Source organism: Bufo gargarizans, chromosome 5, assembly GCF_014858855.1.
Source record: "Bufo gargarizans isolate SCDJY-AF-19 chromosome 5, ASM1485885v1, whole genome shotgun sequence".
Classification (NCBI taxonomy): Eukaryota; Metazoa; Chordata; class Amphibia; order Anura; family Bufonidae; genus Bufo; species Bufo gargarizans.
In genome coordinates, this window is record NC_058084.1 from 197,305,826 (window position 1) to 197,326,200 (window position 20,375).

General features: G+C 45.8%; 1 protein-coding gene across 18 annotated transcripts in view; it reads right to left on the bottom strand.

Annotated features, from left to right (window-relative positions):
* Positions 1–19,158, bottom strand: part of LRRFIP2 (LRR binding FLII interacting protein 2) — a 106,956-nt gene extending 87,798 nt beyond the window's left edge. For all 18 annotated transcript variants that reach the window (XM_044293396.1, XM_044293399.1, XM_044293397.1 and 15 more), the window contains exons 1-2: positions 19,041–19,158; positions 3,633–3,776 (exon numbers count right to left, since the gene is read on the bottom strand). In XM_044293396.1, coding sequence (XP_044149331.1) covers positions 3,633–3,722 — 90 coding nt within the window. In that variant the 5' untranslated portion in view covers positions 3,723–3,776; positions 19,041–19,158. The remainder of the gene's footprint in view (positions 1–3,632; positions 3,777–19,040) is intronic.
* Between the last annotated feature and the right edge of the window lie 1,217 nt (positions 19,159–20,375).

Genomic DNA, 20,375 nt, shown 5'->3' on the forward strand with positions numbered 1-20,375 from the left:
GAGAGGTGCTAAGATCTAACTTACAGCCAAGCTGCCACATACCTCCATAGTGAGATCACTCAGGCAGTGGGAGAGATGATAAGGCTGTGAGCCCCACCTATAACAGGCCACGTGACACAGGCTACCAGGTGCAACAGAATGCTACCAGCAGTACGCAATGGCACATTCTAAACATATCAAGAAAAATAACTGAAATAAAGTGGCCTAATGGACCTGGTAGCCTGTGTCACATGGCCTGTTATAGGTAGTGCTTACAGCCTTATCTCTCCCACTGCCTGAGTGATCTCACTATGGAGGTATGTGGGAGCTTGGCTGTAATTTGTATCTTAGCACCTCTCAGACTGTGTTCACACACTGTAGGTAGTCTAGTGGTAGGAACCCATGCCACGCTGAGATACCTTGACGGGGTGCCTTGGGCTCCGATGTGTTCCTGACAGGAATACATTGGCTAAAGTCTCAGTTCTCAACACCAGCTTGAGGGATTAGCCAGTGTTGTCAGCATATCATTGTGGTGCACCTTTCGCAGTGATTTATCAGTTTGAATCTGTACTATTTGGAGCGCAGCAGGAGAAACACTGAGCAAGTGCAGAGACCAGTAGAACCAGCGCAGGCAGGAGAACATAGGTCTCGGCTCTTCAAAAGCAGCAGGAGCTAGAAGATGAAGCGAGTGTAACAAACCAGTACTCCAAGGGCTCTGGCCAGGCCCTCGGTGAAACAGGTAGGTCATTTTTCTCAACAAAGGGGCCATGGAGAGTGATAATAAGGCTATTGTTTTTATCAGCATGATCAACCCTACCAAGCTGTAAGGCTGGTTTGATAGGGTTGATCATGCTGACAGATGTTCTTTGAATGTTTAACACGCCACCAAAAAACATAGGGGGAAAAAACATCAAGGATTGCATTGTGTGTTTGTGTGAGGGAGCCCTAAGGCTAGACATACAGAGTTCAGGAGGGCCGCCTACCTATCCACATAGTAAGGGTACTTTCACACTTGCGTTTTTCTTTTCCGGCATAGAGTTCCGTCACAGGGGCTCTAACCGGAAAAGAACTAATCAGTTTTATCCCCATGCATTCTGAATGGAGAGTAATCCGTTCAGTTTGCATCAGGATGTCTTCAGTTCAGTCGTTTTGACTGATCGGGCAAAATAGAAAACCGCAGCATGCCACGGTTTTCTCTCCGGCGAAAAAAACTGAAGACTTGCCTGAATGCCGGATTGCTGGATCCGTCGTTCCAGCAAATGCATGCGCAGATCGGTAAAAATGTGAAAAAATGTACAAGACAGATCCGTCGGTCCGCATAACAAGCGGAAAGACGGATCCGTCCTTGCAATGCATTTGTGAGACGGATCCGCATCCGTCTCACAAATGCTTTCAGTCAGCGGCAGATCGGCGGGCAGTTCCGACAACGGACCAGTAGTAAGATTCTCGGCTTGGACAATATGGGGCCTTCACTGACTTGTGTCAGAGCTATAGTCATTATAAAAATGGACAGCACACAGAATACAAACATGGCTGTGTGCACAGGGCCTCATGCTTGGGGTCTGTTAGTGGTTTTCCCAATATAACTTCAAAAGCTCCAAGATAAATGCTTGCAGAAAAAGTCCACAATCACAAAAAGCACCGTAAAAGCTGCTATGAAATGCCTACACTCTTACATGCAAACCATATGTTGTCTTAAACAGCAGCCAAAAAACCCTGTGAATGAGGCCTAGGGCACAGGCATGTTCAGGAAAAGGAAACCCCCTCCTTGTGACGGCCATATTTCTCTGAACTCACAGTAACATCAGGAATTGCGATGCTGCGAGTCCCTGTACTGTACTCACATAACGCCACTAGTAAACTACTGTAGCTGGCGGTCACAAATCATTATGATACCGTGGGTTCTGTCATGGACATAAAGCCATCACGTGGCGCATGTTTCTTGGATGCCTGTGTAAAAGAAAATAATCCTTCCAGGATATTACACCTTTTTTTGCATTAAAAGGGTTATCCCATAATTGATGTAAAAATAAATATGGAAATCAGACATCATATAGTACATGACACCCTCTCTCTAACAAAGCTAGAACCAGGCCGGTACCTCACATGGGTCGAGAAATCTCCCCATTTACTTCTCCAGCTAGATTTATTTCAGCCTGGCAGCTCAGGGTAGAGGCTGATAAGGCTGGTGGCAGTAGGAGATTTACCTGAGCGTACAACCATCTCAGTGAGGTGGACAAAATAAATAAGGAAAAGGTGGCGCTATCCAGATAGATTTTATTCAATAATCTGGTGGCTATACTAAATGTATAATTACATGCAATTACAAAACTATTCAGTTTTTGAAAAGTAGAATATTATTCATGGCACAGTCCCTTTAAAGGGAGTCTTTCACCAAATATGACCATTACAGACCACTCAGATTAGGTTCTCCATTACTTTCCCAAGATTACTACATATTGCAGTCCATCGCCGATTTGCTCCAACTTTTATACCATATGGTAATTAGGTTCTGGAGGTGCCCAGGCGCCTCTGCACTTTGCTTACTAAACCCCTACTCTTTCACCCCTCTGGCCCGCCCTTGTTTAATCTGATTACCTCCTCCTCTCCATCTGAAATCCTGTGCCTCCGCCGGCTGGATTGGGTTGCGCAAGCTGGCGCATGCGCATTGAAAGTCCCGGTTCCTCTGCCCAAAACGGGCAATGCAGTGGGCATGTGCCGGGAATGTATGGAGCGACGAGGGATTTCAGACGGAGAGGGGGAGGTAATCAGATTAAACAAGGGCGGGCCAGAGGGGTGAAAGAGGAGGGATTTGGTAAGCAAAGTGCCGAGGGCCTGGGCACCAGCCGCATAAATGCCGCCCCTGGGCACCTTCAAAACCTAATTACCATATGGTATAAAAGTGTTTTTGGGAGCAGATCGGCGATGAACTGCAATATGAAAGGTACCGTAGTAATCTGGGGAAAGTAATAGAGAACCTGATCGGAGTGGTCTATAATGGTCATATTTGGTGATCATTGGCACAATTCTTCAGGATAAATATTCAAAAGAACACTCATTCCCAATTATTCTACTGCGTGTAAGGCTGCGTTCACATCTGCCTGATCGGGTGCAAATGCTGGGCAAAGAAATGTTGTATGCAACGTTCTTTGTCTGGCAGAAACCTGGCATTTATTCCGGAAAGCGGCTGGACCACCGCCGGACCTCACTGCATGCTGCTCCCCTAGCGGAGATGTGAAAAAGGACTAAACGTACAAATGCTCGTTGGCCAGGTGATCATATCTTTGACAGCCTTGTGTATATTGGCGTCATGCAACACCTGTGGTACTCTGTGCCCACAGACCGGAAAAGATTGCAGCTTGTACGATTCCTGTATCAGACCAGTGAAGAACACTCAGCATGCGCTTCATTCTTCCTAGAAGAGCCTTCAGTGGTGGCTAGGACTGCATACACAATCTCATCCGTCTTTTTTGCCAACGTGAACAAACAGGATGAAGTCTTGCCATTCTGACTGCGGGTAGGAGACGCCAGCACACGCTGCTCTACATGTGGTCACAGTCTATCTGCAGTAACGTGATTCATCAGGCCAAGTGCCCAAGGCCCCTGTGAAGCACTGGGATCACTCAGATGTGTAATTATACAGTAAAACCCACCTCTCTCGCAATGTGACTCAGGGCTTCATCTTCTGCAGAGAATCTGTCTTTAGTTTGGGTACGTTTCCTTCCAGATCCAGGAGTCCCCATTTTTAATCCAAGTCAAATGTTCAAATTCCTTGCGCCAAATTTCCAGCTGCCAGTCTGCAAGAAATCAAACGTACATTAATGATGGTTAGAGGTATGGCTGTTACTACAGTCAACTACTCTGCTATGCTATACAGGAGGATACCTCCTTCTCCAAGGACATTCCCCGTATACCAGAGGCTTAAAAGGGTTCTCCGCTTCTCCTATATTGATGACCGATCCTCACAGGATGCAGTTTGGTAGATGATGCTTATAAAGAGACTGTATATAATAGGGTTGCACCGGGTATCGAACTTTCCATACCCAATCAATACGTTTGCACCCAGATGGATCTGATACCAGGATTTAGTGTTTTCTGATACTAGGCTGCACTACCGCACAGCTGAGGATCTTTTAGTGAACATGGTGTGTGCCACCCTCGGCGTGCACCATGTTCCCATCAGCCGACATAGTGGAGAAGGAGTCCCTCCCTACACACTGTGACGTGGCCGCCACTGCCACCAATGAAAGGTATAAAGGGAGGGGCCTGTGAATCTGCCACTGGCCACCAATGAAAATAATACTGAGGAGGGGGCCGTTGGTCACTGCGCCACCAATGAATACTGACCCCTTAATACAAATATATGCGGCGGATGCCAGCTGTATAACACAGCCAGCATGGTGATCCTGCCACACCTGAGGTGTTAGTTGACGCGGTTTGGCAGGATCAAGAAAAACAAACACTAAAATATTAAAAGTTTAAATCACCCCCTTTCCCAATTCTACATATAAAATATATAAACAATAAAAAATAAAAAAACTATTTGGTGTTACCAGTCGTCCGAAAAAGTCTGAACTACCGTATTTTCCGCCCCATAAGACGCACTTTTTCTGCCCCTGCGTCTTATGGGGCGAATGCTGGCAGTTTTACATCGCTTCCTGCGATGTACGGTATGCGAGAGCGGGGGGGGGGGGGCAGGACTGGGAGGAGGAACTAGGGGCCGGCAATAGCGGCGGGGCGGTGCAGTCAGTGTACTATAGCCCCGCCACTCCGGTATACTAATATAAAATGTCTTATTCAATTAATAGTTATTAAACATGCCCCCTCACTCCTAATAGTACCTTACATCCTAACCGCTTCAGTACAATGCAGGCAGGCCTGGCGGGCGGCAGCGTAACTACCTGATGTCACGTGCCTGTGCCGCCTATTTTATGAATGAAGCAGGCGGCGCAGGCAAGTGACATCAGTGAGTGACGCTATTAGGAGTTGGGGGGCATGTGTAATAACTTTTAAATTGAATAAGACATAATATTTGTATACTGGAGCGGCGCGGGGGGGGGGGGGGGGATCTGTGGATGGCACAGTTATGGGCTGGGGGGTCTGTGGATGGCACATATAACAGTGCCAGCCACAGATCCCCCCCCCCCGTAACAGTGTCCGTCATCCACAGATCCCCCCCCATAACAGTGTCCGTCATCCGCAGATCCCCCCCCATAACAGTGTCCGTCATCCACAGATCCCCCCCCATAACAGTGTCCGTCATCCACAGATCCCCCCCCCCATAACAGTGTCCGTCATCCACAGATCCCCCCCCCCCATAACAGTGTCCGTCATCCACAGATCCCCCCCATAACAGTGTCCGTCATCCACAGATCCCCCGCATAACAGTGTCCGTCATCCACAGATCCCCCCCATAACAGTGTCCGTCATCCACAGATCCCCCCCATAACAGTGTCCGTCATCCACAGATCCCCCCCATAACAGTGTCCGTCATCCACAGATCCCCCCCCCATAACAGTGTCCGTCATCCACAGATCCCCCCCCATAACAGTGTCCGTCATCCACAGATCGCCCCATAACAGTGTCGGTCATCCACAGATCCCCCCCATACCAGTGTCCGTCATCCACAGATCCCCAGTAATAGTGCCATCCACAGACCACCATTAGTTCCAAACCCACCAAAAGCACACCTTTTGGTTAAAAATATTTTTTTTCTTATTTTCCTCCCCAAAAACCTAGGTGCGTCTTATGGGCCGGTGCGTCATATAGGGCGAAAAATACGGTAATAAAAACGTATAAAATATCTCGTATGAGGTGAATGCAATAACAAAACAAAAAAATAAAGACGATTCGCAATTTTTTTAGTCACATTGTCACCCCAGAAATCAGGATAGGACTGTTCTATTATGGGCCAGACATTCTATAAAATATGGGTTGCACACGACTTTTTGGGGGTTTTATTTTTCTCCCGCAAAACACTGATACCGGCCGTGTGCCTTGAGCATTTTGTGCAATGGAACATCCTTCGCCATGATAAAAATGCCTATTCTTGTCCTCAAATACGGACAAAAATGGGACATGTTCTATCTTTTTTTGCGGGGCCACTGACGAGACATATGGATGCGGACAGCAGATGGTCTGCTGTCTGCATCTTTTGCAGCCTCATTGAAATGAATGGGTCCACATCCGTTCCACACAGATGCAGGCAGAAAAATACGAAAGTGTCAATGGGCCCTAAAGATGTACCGTATTTTTCGCTTTATAAGACGCACTTTTTTTCCCTCAAAAGAGGGGGGGAAATGACAGTGCGTCTTATAAAACGATGGTTGACTTTTTTTTTTTTTACAGGGCTGACACTGATATATCGCCGGCCGCTATGCTGCACAGTGTGGCCGACGATACATCAGTCACAGTGCGGGGAGGGAGGAGGGGCTGGAAGCAAGTCACAGCGGGGCCCGGTGCAGTCACTGTATTACACCTGGCCCCGCGCACGGAAGTCTCTTTGTATGTAAAATCTTTCATTAATCCTTTATACTGTAAATCGCTCTCCTTTTGATAAACTTTACTAGCCTAATCGCCTGCATCACTACTCACTATGAATACAGCGTGCGGTCCTGCCGGCGTGTGACTGACGTCACGCTCCTCCCACTTCATTAATGAAGCAGGATGAAGTCATGCGCAGGAGGGACCGCACACTACATTCATAGCGAGTACTGATGCAGGTGATTAGGCTAGTTTATCAATAGGAGAGCGATGGATTCAGGAATAATGAAAGATTTTATATACAAAGAGACTTCAGTGCGCGGGGCCAGGTGTAATACAGTGACTGCACCGGGCCCCGCTGTGACTTGCCTCCAGCCCCTCCTCCCTCCCCGCACTGTGACTGATGTATCACCGGCCACACTGTGCAGCATGGCGGCCGGCGATATATCAGTGTCAGCTAGTTTATCAAAAGGAGAGCGATTGATTCTATTTTACATACAAAGAATAAAGTACTGTAATGCTGTGAAACATAGGGCCATGAGGGGAACCAGCATAAGATGCTATACGTGTGTCACCCACACATATAGCATCTTATGCTGGCCCCCCGCATGGCCCTATGTTTCACAGCACACATCCCCCATAACAGTGCATCATCCACAGATTCCCCCCTATAACAGTGCGTCATCCACAGAGCCCCATAACAGTGTCATACCCAGACCATTAGTTCAAAATCCACCTTTTGGTTCAAAATATTTTTCTTATTTTCCTCCTCAAAAACCTAGGTGTGTCTTATAATCATGTGCGTCTTATAACGCAAAAAATACGGTATATGGCAATCCAATGCATTTACACGCTATTTACCTATATGTAATGCGCCACATGACATTCAGAGGCTATACATCGTGGCTACAGACAGAGGCTCATAGTGCAATAGTAGCAAAGGAACAGACATGAAGGAAAGGCAAGTCGGCAGCCACTACTGACGTCTGGATGAACCCCCAGCCTAGCAGAATACCTCAGACGGTTGGCACTTCTAATGACTAGTCATTACCTGCAATAATGCAGTATTAGGCCTCCAGTCTAATAACATGATACCGTCCTCACAGCAAGTCTTTCATTTCAGTGGATGTCATTGTGGCACAGTACCCTATTGGGGGTCCTGACAGGTGGGCTTACAAAATATGAAGGACACCATTAAGGTGTGCTCTTATGCGCACAACTGTATTCTCCATCCACATTTGCTGCAGAACCATTCATTTCAATGGGGTTACAAAAAATGGGGACACCACACTGTGTGCTATCCGCATGCATATGTCTGTTCCACCATACCGCAAAAATCATAGAACAAACCCAATTCTGTGCATTTTGCAGACAAGAATAGGCATTTTTAACATAGAGCGACAGGAGTGGAAAGGGGAAAATGTGGGACACACACAGCCAGTATCAGTATTTGAGAATGAGGCCTAAAGAGAACATGTCTGTGAAATGTGGAACAACTACAGCTTAGTACCGTACCAGCAAAGTGTATGAGATTACACCAATCTCGTGTACACTGCGGATTCCCAAACCCTTTTCCAATGAAGGGTGAGATCTGTGGCAAAACCTCATTAAATCCGCACCAAAAACCACTGTTAGAAATTGCGGATTTTGGTACATAAATCTGAATGGAAATGATGTTAGTTCACTTGCAGTTGTGTGCAGGTGGTCCACACTGGTCACAGGTAATGCAGATTACCGACAGACCACCACCACCACGTCTATTCCTTGCTGCTGTGCTTAGGGTACACCCAAATGAGACGTATACGCTGCGTATATGCCAATGCAGGTTCGTATGCAGCAAATCCATAGTATTTCACAGTAGCAGCAAAGTGCTGATCAACGCACGTAACACAAACCCATTTTGCTGTGCAATGGAGCAAAATTCACAGCGGGAATTCTGCCTCATATGGCCGAGTCCTAAGGCGTCGTCTGGATTTCCAGCACAGAGCAGCCTGCCGGGTCCTCTACTTCACCGCAGGATCCCCATTTACCGCAATGGCGCCCAGCATAAATACTGGGTTTCGTCCAGAAAAAAACATTGCATGCAACGTTTTTCTGTCTGGCCGACAGCAAGCATTTGCACCGGATCTCTGAAACAGATATGTGAATGTAGCCTTAGGCTGCTTTCACATGAACGTATTTTGTTTCTGTGTCCGTTCAGTTTTTTTTTTTTTTGTGGATAGGATGCAGAACCATTCATTTCAATAGGTCCGCATCCGTATGTCCGTTCCATAGCCTCGCAAAAAATATAGAATATGTCCTATTCTTGTCTGTTTCGGGGACAAGTACAGGCATCGTTACAAAGGATCCACCCCCAAAAAAAATGGATGCAATACAGATGCCATAAAGACATCATCCGTATTTTTTGTGGATCAGTATTTTGCGGACCGCAAAACACATACGGTCATGTGAATGTAGCCTAAGACTCATTTTCAACGAGCAATGTTTCATTCCGGATGTGCAATGAGGTTGCACTTACAAACTAACCAGGGACGGTAGAGAACAGCGCTGCTGTGAACAGAAAGGGCCGTTTTACACGAGCGGATGCAGTGCGTGGCATCCGCTCCGTGAAAGAGTGCCAAGACCCGATGCAGACTGCAGAGGCACGGAGCATTAACATGACTGATAATGCTCCGTGCCTCTCTGTGACCTCTTTACTACGAAATCACACATCACTGTGATTTTGTAGTAAAGAGGTCACAGAGAGGCACGAAGCATTAACAGTCATGTTACTGCTCCGTGCCTCTGCAGTCTGCATCGGGTCTTGGCACTCTTTCACGGAGCGGATGCCACGCACGGCATCCGCTCGTGTGAAACGGCCCTAAGTGCTAACTACAGGCATACAGTATATTTACTGCAGCCCCCTCCCCTTTATCTTCCCAGCGAGTTTCTGGTTATAAATCATGATAATGCCGTGCACTCCTGCAAGTCCTGAGGGAAGGATCACACTCACGCATGGAGCGTGATTCCCACAATGGACTCGCTCGTGTGAAACAGTCCTTAAAATGCTGCCAAGCACACTTCAGAGGCAGTTTGTTAATAAAATGATACACTTTTCAATATGTTATAAATGTTACTAAGGCTACTTTCACACTGGCGTTTCTGGGGCCGCTTGCGAGATCCGTTCAGGGCTCTCACAAGCGGCCCAAAACTGATCAGTTCCGCCCCAATGCATTCTGAGTGGACGCGGATCTGCTCAGAATGCATCAGTCTGGCACCGTCTGTCCTCTGCTTCACTCAGCAGGCGGACACCTGAACACTGCTTGCAGCGTTCGGGTGTCCGTCTGGCCGTGCGGAGGCAAGCGGATCCGTCCAGACTTACAATGTAAGTCAATGGGGACGGATCCGTTTGAATATGACACACACTGGCTCAATTTTCAAACGGATCCGTCCCCCATTGACTTTCAATGTAAAGTCTGGACGGATCCGTCTGAGGCTACTTTCACACTTAGAAATTTTTTAACAATATAATGCAGACGGATCCGTTCTGAACGGAGCCACCGTCTGCATTATATGAGCGGATCCGTCTCAGACGGATCCGCTCTGAACGCAATTGTGAAAGTAGCCTAAAAGTGTAAATGCCGTTTCATTTTTTTATTCCCTAATGGTATAGTACACCCTGCTGTATAAGTGCTTTTGTGCTTTAAAATGTGATCATTTTCAGTTTTACCTGCTAATAACTCCCACAAATGCATGCTACTTGCCTATTCAGCAGCTCTCATCTCACAGCGTTGCCATGTGCAGTCCATCTTCTCAGGAGGAGCTCAGCCCTGACAGCCTGCAGCTGGGCTGAGGCAGAAAGTGGGGGGTGGAGGGCTGCATTAGATGGCGATATCTTCTCAGTGATAGCAGCTAGAAATATGTTTGAAAGCTTAAAGTCCAGGCTTTCATACAAGACCAGACAGACAACTTTAGTCCGCAACAGAGGAGAAATCACTGTTAGAAATAGAGTCGGGAATAATTGCGGGTAAAATCTGCTTTTACTTTCAGCTTCATTCACAGCATCCCGATTTCTATCAGTGATATCTTCCCCTGCACCAGGGTGGATAAAAATCAATGATTTAAAAAAAAAAAAAAAAAAAAAAAAAAAAAAATCTGATTTTTTTTATTTTAATCGGATTTTGTTTTATATAAAATGCTTTTTGAGGAAAATATATTACCATCTAAAGGTTATTTCATTATGAAATAAAGATTACTTTTTTAATTATGTAGAATAAGGCTGTATATGTTTAATTTTTTGTTAAATTCCATTAATCCATTCACAATGTCATGCTCTTCCAGAGGTTTTTGTAAGATTACTGGGTAGTTTCTCTGCCTACAAGATATTATCACAGATGCTTGGTTTAATTTTGTTCTCAAAACTGAATTTATAACATGAAGAGTTGAGAAAAAGATCTTAATCCTAACTTCTACAAACCTATAAATACAGAATCAACCCCTTCAGTGCTAAGTTTAAAGTTCAGTGAATAGAATATAAACAATATTTTTCTGATTGTTTGGAGTGGAATAGATCTGCACAAGAAGAAAGTGAAACTAAGGCCCCTTTCACACGGGCGAGTTTTCCGTGCGGGTGCGATCCGTGCGGCGAACGTATGGCACCCGCACTAAATCCTGACCCATTCATTTCTATGGGGCTGTGCACATGAGCGATGTTTTTAACGCATCACTTGTGCGTTCAGTTGAAATCGCAGCATGCTCTATATTTTCCAATTTTGACGTGACGCAAGCCCCATAGAAGTGAATGGGGTGTGTGAAAATCGGATGGCATCCGCAAGCAAGTACGGATGCCGTGCGATTTGCACGCATGGTTGCTAGGAGACCATCGGGATGGAGACCCGATCATTATTATTTTCCCTTATAACATGGTTATAAGGGAAAATAATAGCATTCTGAATACAGAATGCATAGTAAACCAGCGCTAGAGGGGTTAAAAAAAAATTAAAAAAAATTTAACTCACCTTAGTCCACTTGCTCGCGAAGCTGGCATCTCCTTGTGTCTCCGCTACTGATGAACAGGACCTGGGGTGAGCTGCTCCATTAAATAGAGCTTAAGGACCTTCGATGACGTCACTCCGGTCATCACATGGTCTTTTACCATGGTGAATCACCATGGTAAAAGATCATGTGACGTACCATGTGATGACCGGAGTGACGTCATCGAAGGTCCTTAACCTGTATTTAATGGAGCAGCTCACCCCAGGTCCTGTTCATCAGCAGCGGAGACACAAGGAGATGCCGGGCTTCGCGAGCAAGTGGACTAAGGCGAGTTAAATTTTTTATTTTTTTTAACCCCTCTAGCGCTGGTTTACTATGCATTCTGTATTCAGAATGCTATTATTTTCCCTTATAACCATGTTATAAGGGAAAATAATACAGTCTTCAGAACATCAATCCCAAGCCCGAACTTCTATGAAGAAGTTCGGGTTTGGGTACCAAACATGCGCGATTTTTCTCACGCGAGTGCAACGCATGACAATGTTTTGCACCTGCGCAGAAAAAAATCGCGCATTTTCCCGCAACGCACCCGGCTCTTATCCGGGCAAAGAAACTCACGCCCGTGTGAAAGAGGCCTAAGTGTAAGGAGGAAAAGGCAAGCAGACAAGGAGTACTACAAAATGAAAGTGAAACTTTCTGAGCACAGTACTGCACAGCCACAGACAGACAAGTCTTTGGATCTTTTTGTGTGTATGACCTGAGGTTTATCACATTCTTTCCTTGGAGGAAAAAAACTATAATGGCAGCAGGCCCGTAAAAGAGACCCAGTTTGGCAATATTTTAATGAAGTTCCTTTACCTATCTGTAAGGCAGACATGCGTGCAAAATGCAAACACTGCAACAAATATGGATGTTTAAGCAAATAACATGCTGTAATGTTATTGTTTCAGTTGAATAAATCCTATTTAAATTGTTATTATTAAGGTAATGATTATTTTTCTCCTTCCTAAGTACAACAGAAAAATTGTCCAAATATGAATCTTTATGTAAAAAAGTATGATTTAAATCAAGCCTTACTGACTAGTGATTTAAATCGGTTTTATTTAAATCAAATCCACCCTGCCCTGCACTGAACAGATTTATGTCATTCTGGTATTGTCTGAAAGCTTGGAATGTCAGCTTTCAGACAATATTTATAGCTGGTACCAAACCAGAGATATAAGCAGCCCCCCTCCCTGTCAGTCTGGAAGAGAATGATGGACAGCTGGCTATAAGGAGGTTAAAAGAAAAGCTTACTGATTTAATGTAATTGCAGGGCTTGTCTCTGGTTAGCTGTATGTGAGGATACACACTACTCTGTGTACTGTTGGAAGTTATCTGCGTTCTGATTGGTCCTGCTAGTTCATATGAGAGCAAGGGCTTATGGGAAGTGAGGGAAATACAGGATGGCCTCAAGGAAGGGCAAAGATCATCAGTAGAGGGCATCTTAGGAAGTTGCTGAAATAGAGGCACATAGAAATAGGGTTGCTAAGGGCTGAATACAGACATCAGGAAGGTAAAAAAATAGCTGAAAAATGCAGCTTCCGGAAACATAGAAACATAGAATGTGTCTGCAGATAAGAACCATTTGGCCCATCTAGTCTGCCCAATATATCTGAATCCTATGAATAGTCCCTGGCCCTATCTTATATGAAGGATAGCCTTATGCCTATCCCATGCATGCTTAAACTCCTCTACTGTATTTGCAGCTACCACTGCAGGAAGGCTATTCCATGCATCCACTACTCTCTCAGTAAAGTAATACTTCCTGATACTACTTTTAAACCTTTGCCCCTCTAATTTAAAACTGTGTCCTCTTGTGGTAGTTTTTCTTCTTTTAAATATTCTCTCCTCCTTTACCGAGTTGATTCCCTTTATGTATTTAAAAGTTTCTATCATATCCCCTCTGTCTCTTCTTTCTTCCAAGCTATACATATTAAGGTCCTTTAACCTTTCCAGGTAAGTTTTATCCTGCAATCCATGTACCAGTTTAGTAGCTCTTCTCTGAACTCTCTCTAGAGTATCTATATCCTTCTGGAGATATGGCCTCCAGTACTGCGCACAATACTCCAAGTGAGGTCTCACCAGTGTTCTGTACAGCGGCATAAGCACTTCACTCTTTCTACTGCTTATACCTCTCCCTATACAGGTCCTTCTCGAAAAATTAGCATATTGTGATAAAGTTCATTATTTTCTGTAATGTACTGATAAACATTAGACTTTCATATATTTTAGATTCATTACACACCAACTGAAGTAGTTCAAGCCTTTTATTGTTTTAATATTGATGATTTTGGCATACAGCTCATGAAAACCCACATTTCCTATCTCAAAAAATTAGCATATTTCATCCGACCAAAAAAATAAAAGTGTTTTTAATACAAAAAAAGTCAACCTTCAAATAATTATGTTCAGTTATGCACTCAATACTTGGTCGGGAATCCTTTTGCAGAAATGGCTGCTTCAATGCGGCGTGGCATGGAGGCAATCAGCCTGTGGCACTGCTGAGGTGTTATGGAGGCCCAGGATGCTTCGATAGCGGCCTTAAGCTCATCCAGAGTGTTGGGTCTTGCGTCTCTCAACTTTCTCTTCCCAATATCCCACAGATTCTCTATGGGGTTCAGATCAGGAGAGTTGGCAGGCCAATTGAGCACAGTAATACCATGGTCAGTAAACCATTTACCAGTGGTTTTGGCACTGTGAGCAGGTGCCAGGTCGTGCTGAAAAATGACATCTTCATCTCCATAAAGCTTTTCAGCAGATGGAAGCATGAAGTGCTCCAAAATCTCCTGATAGCTAGCTGCATTGACCCTGCCCTTGATAAAACACAGTGGACCAACACCAGCAGCTGACATGGCACCCCAGACCATCACTGACTGTGGGTACTTGACACTGGACTTCAGGCATTTTGGCATTTCCCTCTCCCCAGTCTTCCTCCAGACTCTGGCACCTTGATTTCCGAATGACATGCAACAGTCCAGTGCTGCTTCTCTGTAGCCCAGGTCAGGCGCTTCTGCCGCTGTTTCTGGTTCAAAAGTGGCTTGACCTGGGGAATGCGGCACCTGTAGCCCATTTCCTGCACACGCCTGTACACGGTGGCTCTGGATGTTTCTACTCCAGACTCAGTCCACTGCTTCCGCAGGTCCCCCAAGGTCTGGAATCGGTCCTTCTCCACAATCTTCCTCAGGGTCCGGTCACCTCTTCTCGTTGTGCAGCATTTTCTGCCACACTTTTTCCTTCCCACAGACTTCCCACTGAGGTGCCTTGATACAGCACTCTGGGAACAGCCTATTCGTTCAGAAATTTCTTTCTGTGTCTTACCCTCTTGCTTGAGGGTGTCAATGATGGCCTTCTGGACAGCAGTCAGGTTGGCAGTCTTACCCATGATAGCGGTTTGGAGTAATGAACCAGGCTGGGAGTTTTTAAAAGCCTCAGGAATCTTTTGAAGGTGTTTAGAGTTAATTAGTTGATTCAGATGATTAGGTTAATAGCTCGTTTAGAGAACCTTTTCATGATATGCTAATTTTTTGAGATAGGAATTTTGGGTTTTCATGAGCTGTATGCCAAAATCATCAATATTAAAACAATAAAAGGCTTGAACTACTTCAGTTGGTGTGTAATGAATCTAAAATATATGAAAGTCGAATGTTTATCAGTACATTACAGAAAATAATGAACTTTATCACAATATGCTAATTTTTTGAGAAGGACCTGTACATCCAAGCATTCTGCTGGCATTTCGTGCTGCTCTATTACATTGTCTGTCTACCTTTAAGTCTTCTGAAATAATTACTCCTAAATCCCTTTCCTCAGATACTGAGGTCAGGACTGTGTCAAATATTCTATATTCTGCCCTTGGGTTTTTACGCCCCAGGTGCATTATCTTGCACTTATCCACATTAAATTTCAGTTGCCAGATTTTTGACCATTCCTCTAGTTTTCCTAAATCCTTTTCCATTTGGCGTTTCCCTCCAGGAACATCAACCCTGTTACATATCTTTGTGTCATCAGCAAAAAGACAAACCTTACCATCGAGGCCTTTTGCAATATCACTTATGAAGATATTAAACAAAATCGGTCCCAGTACAGATCCCTGTGGAACCCCACTGGTAACATGACCTTGTTTTAAATGTTCTCCATTGAATATCTTCCCTTCAGCATCAAATATTTTAGGAATTTCATTTTTGGTAGTGAAATGGCAGTTACACTTTAACAGAAAGAGGCCACAATTCTGTCTGCAAGTAAGGCTACTTACTAGTGGCATGGACCTCCGGCAGGCTGTTCCGTCGGGTGAACAGCCTGTCAGATCCGTCCTGCCGCTAGTAAACATGTGCCCCCGGACTGCTACTGCGTCCCCACTGACTATAATGGGGGCGGGGTGGAGTTCCGGCAGAGGCAATACAAGAGGCTGCCAGAATAAAACGACATGTCTGACATTTATTACGGCAGCCTCTCGCCATGCCTCCACCCGCCCCAATTATAGTCAATGGGGATGCAGTCTGGGGGCACACGTTCACTAGCGGCAGGACGGATCCAACAGGCTGTTTACCCGACAGAACAGCCTGCCAGAAGTCCATGCCACTAGTATGAAAGCAGGCTAAGCCAACCAATAAATGGCATAGAGCCTGAGCCCCTAGGGTACCATGTCCTTCGGATTAGTAAATCTGGCCTGTGTCACTACATGACAAGCCCTTTTTGATGGGACGTTAGCCTGGTCATCACTTCATCACCGCGTGTCCGATTTCTGTAAACTTTGGCGGTCAGCTGTAAAAGGTTGTGGCCAAACATTTTAAGGGTAGTTTCAGACGGAGGATTTTGGGTGCAAGTTTCAGGGTGGATTCAATGGCGAAAGCTGAAATAGTCCTCCACTGTTTTCAAAGGAAACCACGCCACAGTTCATGTGTCTGCCGCACGGACACCTCGCAAAGCTGAAGCGGGATCCTGCTTGCGGTTTAGCTTCATTTAATGAAGCTAAATCTAGAGCGGGTCTGCACGAAAACACAAGGCAGAAACTGCAGCACAGCGCAGGGATAAATGGAGGATTTTGTCGTGGGTAGGTTCACGCGACGGACTTTGTCCACAACAAAATACCCGGCGTATCCCACTGCGCTGTGCGTTTTCATGCAGACCCGCTCTAGTGTTAGCTCCATTGAATGTTGCAGGCTCCTTCTGCAACTATCCGCGCAGTAACCACACCAAGACTGGACCTGTGCAGCAAAAACTCTCTGCCGCATGAACTGTGGCCTCCTACTGAAAACAATGGGAGGCAGTTTCGATGCAGACTATTTTTTGGCACCGAATCCACGTTGAAACCCACCACCAAAATCCTCTGTCCGAACATATCCTAAATGTAGCATTGCAGTGGAACAAATGGCTGCCCGTGTAATGCTTGGCCGGTTCCAAGACTGGAAGTCGCTATATGCAGAGGGTCACTAAATGAGCCAGTAGTACAAAGAGCATATGTATATGGATCCGTATTCCCATGGAGAACCATATAACACAGAATTCCCCCTGTGGTGGTGATGAGGGGGGGACTGACGACCGGACAGATCACAGGGATCACGTGTGCTAGTTTTCTTTGCTAGTACTAATAGACCTTTTCCGTTTAATAATCATCATCATCACAGGCAGAATGAATGGCACGGTCCCGCTCTCGGTTTAAACCCAGGCTCCCACTATGGCTTTCCAAGGTGTCCATGTGGAAACTGTGCCAAAAATGAACAGGTAGGCACAGTCTGAAAAAAATCCTCGGCCTTATGAATTGTGGTGCGGTCTCCCACTGTGAACGGGTTCTGGCGCAGTATCTGGGCTGAAAACGTTGCCGAAAAAACGGTGTGTGAACATACCCTTACAGTGACAAATAACTCCAATGGGTGATATCACTGCTTTTCAGCGCCCTCCTGACCTCAACACAGGTCACACAGCATGAATACAAAACTCTTCCATTGAAGTCAATGGAGTTACCAGTCTATGACCCACAGGGCTCCTAGCAAAGAACAGGAAGGCTTGACATAACTTAGGCCTAGAGGCCAGTGCAAAACCACCACGACTTTAGGAATTTTACTTAAACATAGATAGAGACCAGGAAAAATTATATTTAAAAAAAAAACAAACAAACATGAATACTTGATTTAAACAATAGTTCATTTAATTTAAGTCGTCACCCCTTTGCTTGACGACTAAGGCTACTTTCACACTAGCGTTGTTTTAATCCGGCGTTCAATTCCGACACTGGAACTGCCCGCCGGATCCGGAAAAACGTGTGAAAACGGATTACATTTGAATCCTGATCAGGCTTTCGATCACAATGGAAAAATGCATTGGAAAAAACGGATCCGCCATTTATGGACTTTAACTTTTTTTTCACATTTTTCGGGTTTAACATGCAAAAGCCGGATCCGTTTTGACTGAACACACGGGGCCGGATCCGGCGTTAATGCAAGTCAATGGGAAAAAAGCCTGATCAGGCGTTCAGTCAAAGTGTTCAGGCTTTTTGGCCGGAGGTAAAAATACTGCATGCTACGTTTTTCTGAAAAGCCTGATCAGTCAAAAAGACTGAACAGAAGACATCCTGATGCATCCTGAAGGACTGACTCTCCATTCAGAATGCATTAGGATAAAACTGATCAGTTCTTTTCCGGATTTGAGCCCCTAGGACGGAACTCAGCGCCGGAAAAGAAAAACGCTAGTGTGAAAGTACCCTAAGTGTATATTCATACAGAAGAAATTTCAGTCACATCATCTGCAAAACCTGCATGTGCCCGGTGGAGGTCACACAATGCATTGCAAGGAGTAAATCCGCAGTAAGAACTGACACCGCAGAGTTCAAATCCACGCCGCACATCAATTTTTGCACTAATTTATTTAGCAAAGCTTGGATGAGATTTGTTCAAATCCACTTTGCTGTTACTGTAATACACTGTAAATCTGCAGCAAATCTACCGCATGTGAACAGACCTTTAGGCTGGATTCACACACATCGGCCAAAACGTCTTATTCCTGCGCAACCGCGCGGACATTCACAAGCAGGCGTTAGCTGTGATCGGGGTGACATGTCAGGGTGGCTTCAGACATCCCCCTGAGCTCACATGTGAGGGTGGTCCCAGCCGTCATTTCAGAAGGCACCATGTCTGGCCCATGATGTACATACAACACCCTATACAGTGAGGGCTCCCTGATGGTCACACCACGGCTCCGCCAGCAGGACACATCATGGCTATACGCCTCGGACCCCCCACATCTATATAAACCAGGGGACTTGGCCAGTAACACCACTGGTGCCCATACTATGCCACCACTAATACCCATAGGAGCAGCCAGTTTTGCTGGGAGTCAAAAGGGCTGGCACATGCTGCCCCCACAGGTGACTATGGATGATGAGGTGACACTGCTGTCCCCATGTGAGGCAGTAACAGTGGAGCTATGTGCTGTCACCCTCTATTGTACTTCCCTGTCTCTCCACAGAATAGCTGCTCACTGTGTATGGGGGCACCATGCTGTACCAGCACCAGACAAGGCTAGCCACCACTAACGTGTGAGCGGTAGGTACGAGGGGAACCACCTACCTCAACACACCCGGAGTCACCCCGGTGTCTTCTCTCTCTAGAGGTTTCTCGCTCAACGTCCGGCCGGTGACGTCCCATGCGCATGCGCAACACGCCGACCACAGCCTGTCGCGTCGTGACGTCAGAGCCAAACGGAATGGGGGTGGCGGGGCGGGGAGAGTTGTCAGTGACTGACCAATGGGGATGAAGCGGCGGAACACTTCCGTCATGTCATGCCGTAGTACAGCGGGCCGGTCAGTTAGAGCGAGAAACAGGGGCAGCGCATGGCTGTTGCTTTGTGTCGTGGGGCTATCTGTGTATATGAGGCTGGCGATCCACTTCTAGGAAATGATGTGCAGTGTCTGGGGGACGTACGTGTAGTGACTACTCCATCCACCCAGGAGCTCAGTGTAGTGGATGTGTGGTCAGGCACATAGTAATGTATCACCCATCCAGGAGCTCAGTGTAGTCAGGCACATAGTAATGTATCACCCACCCAGGAGCTCAGTGTAGTGGATGTGTGGTCAGGCACATAGTAATGTATCACCCACCCAGGAGCTCAGTGTAGTGGATGTGTGGTCAGGCACATAGTAATGTATCACCCACTGAAGTGTTCACCCGTTGCCAGTGGTGCTTGGCAGCCCAGCCCCGTTCAGTCTTTTTTATATGAGACAAACCAAGGGTCCAGTGATTGCAAAGAGAGTTTTGTTGGACATTTTTTAGGATCTCTGTTTACTGTCAGTGAAAGTTTTCATCCAGTGCCTCTACCCCATTAATAGATTTTGCCAATTTGTGGTCCGTAAAAACGGATACGGTCGTGTGAATGAGCCCTAAGTGACCAAATAACTCAAGTGTGAACTCAGCCTTAGTAACACATCCGGTTAGGACTTGAGCATCCAGTCCCACTGGGCATGTGAGTACAGCGAATAGATGGTGAGATGTTGGGATGAGTACTGAGCAGTTTATCTCCCCTATACAGGTCAGCAGACAACATTTTGAAGAAAGCCCAGAGAACCCCTTTACCGTGAGGCACATGTCAAGGTTGCCCCATTTCGGCTCTTTTATTTGCTTTTGTGATTGAGGTTGTCTAGAATAATAGGAATAAGCATGCAATGGGGGTCATTCACCATAACATTACACTACGTATAAAAGACACCAAAAGTTCTGTTTTGTGACAGAATTTGTAATTTTTTTTGTTTTTTTCCCGACACCCTTACCACTTTTCCTAAAAGTGGGTGCGAGAAGGGCGGGTTGCGAGCGGGAGCTACATGGCCCCACTCATTTAACAATATGTGCACGAGAAAACCAAACTAATATATAAAGGGGTTATCTGAGATGCGCCATGATCCAGTGCGG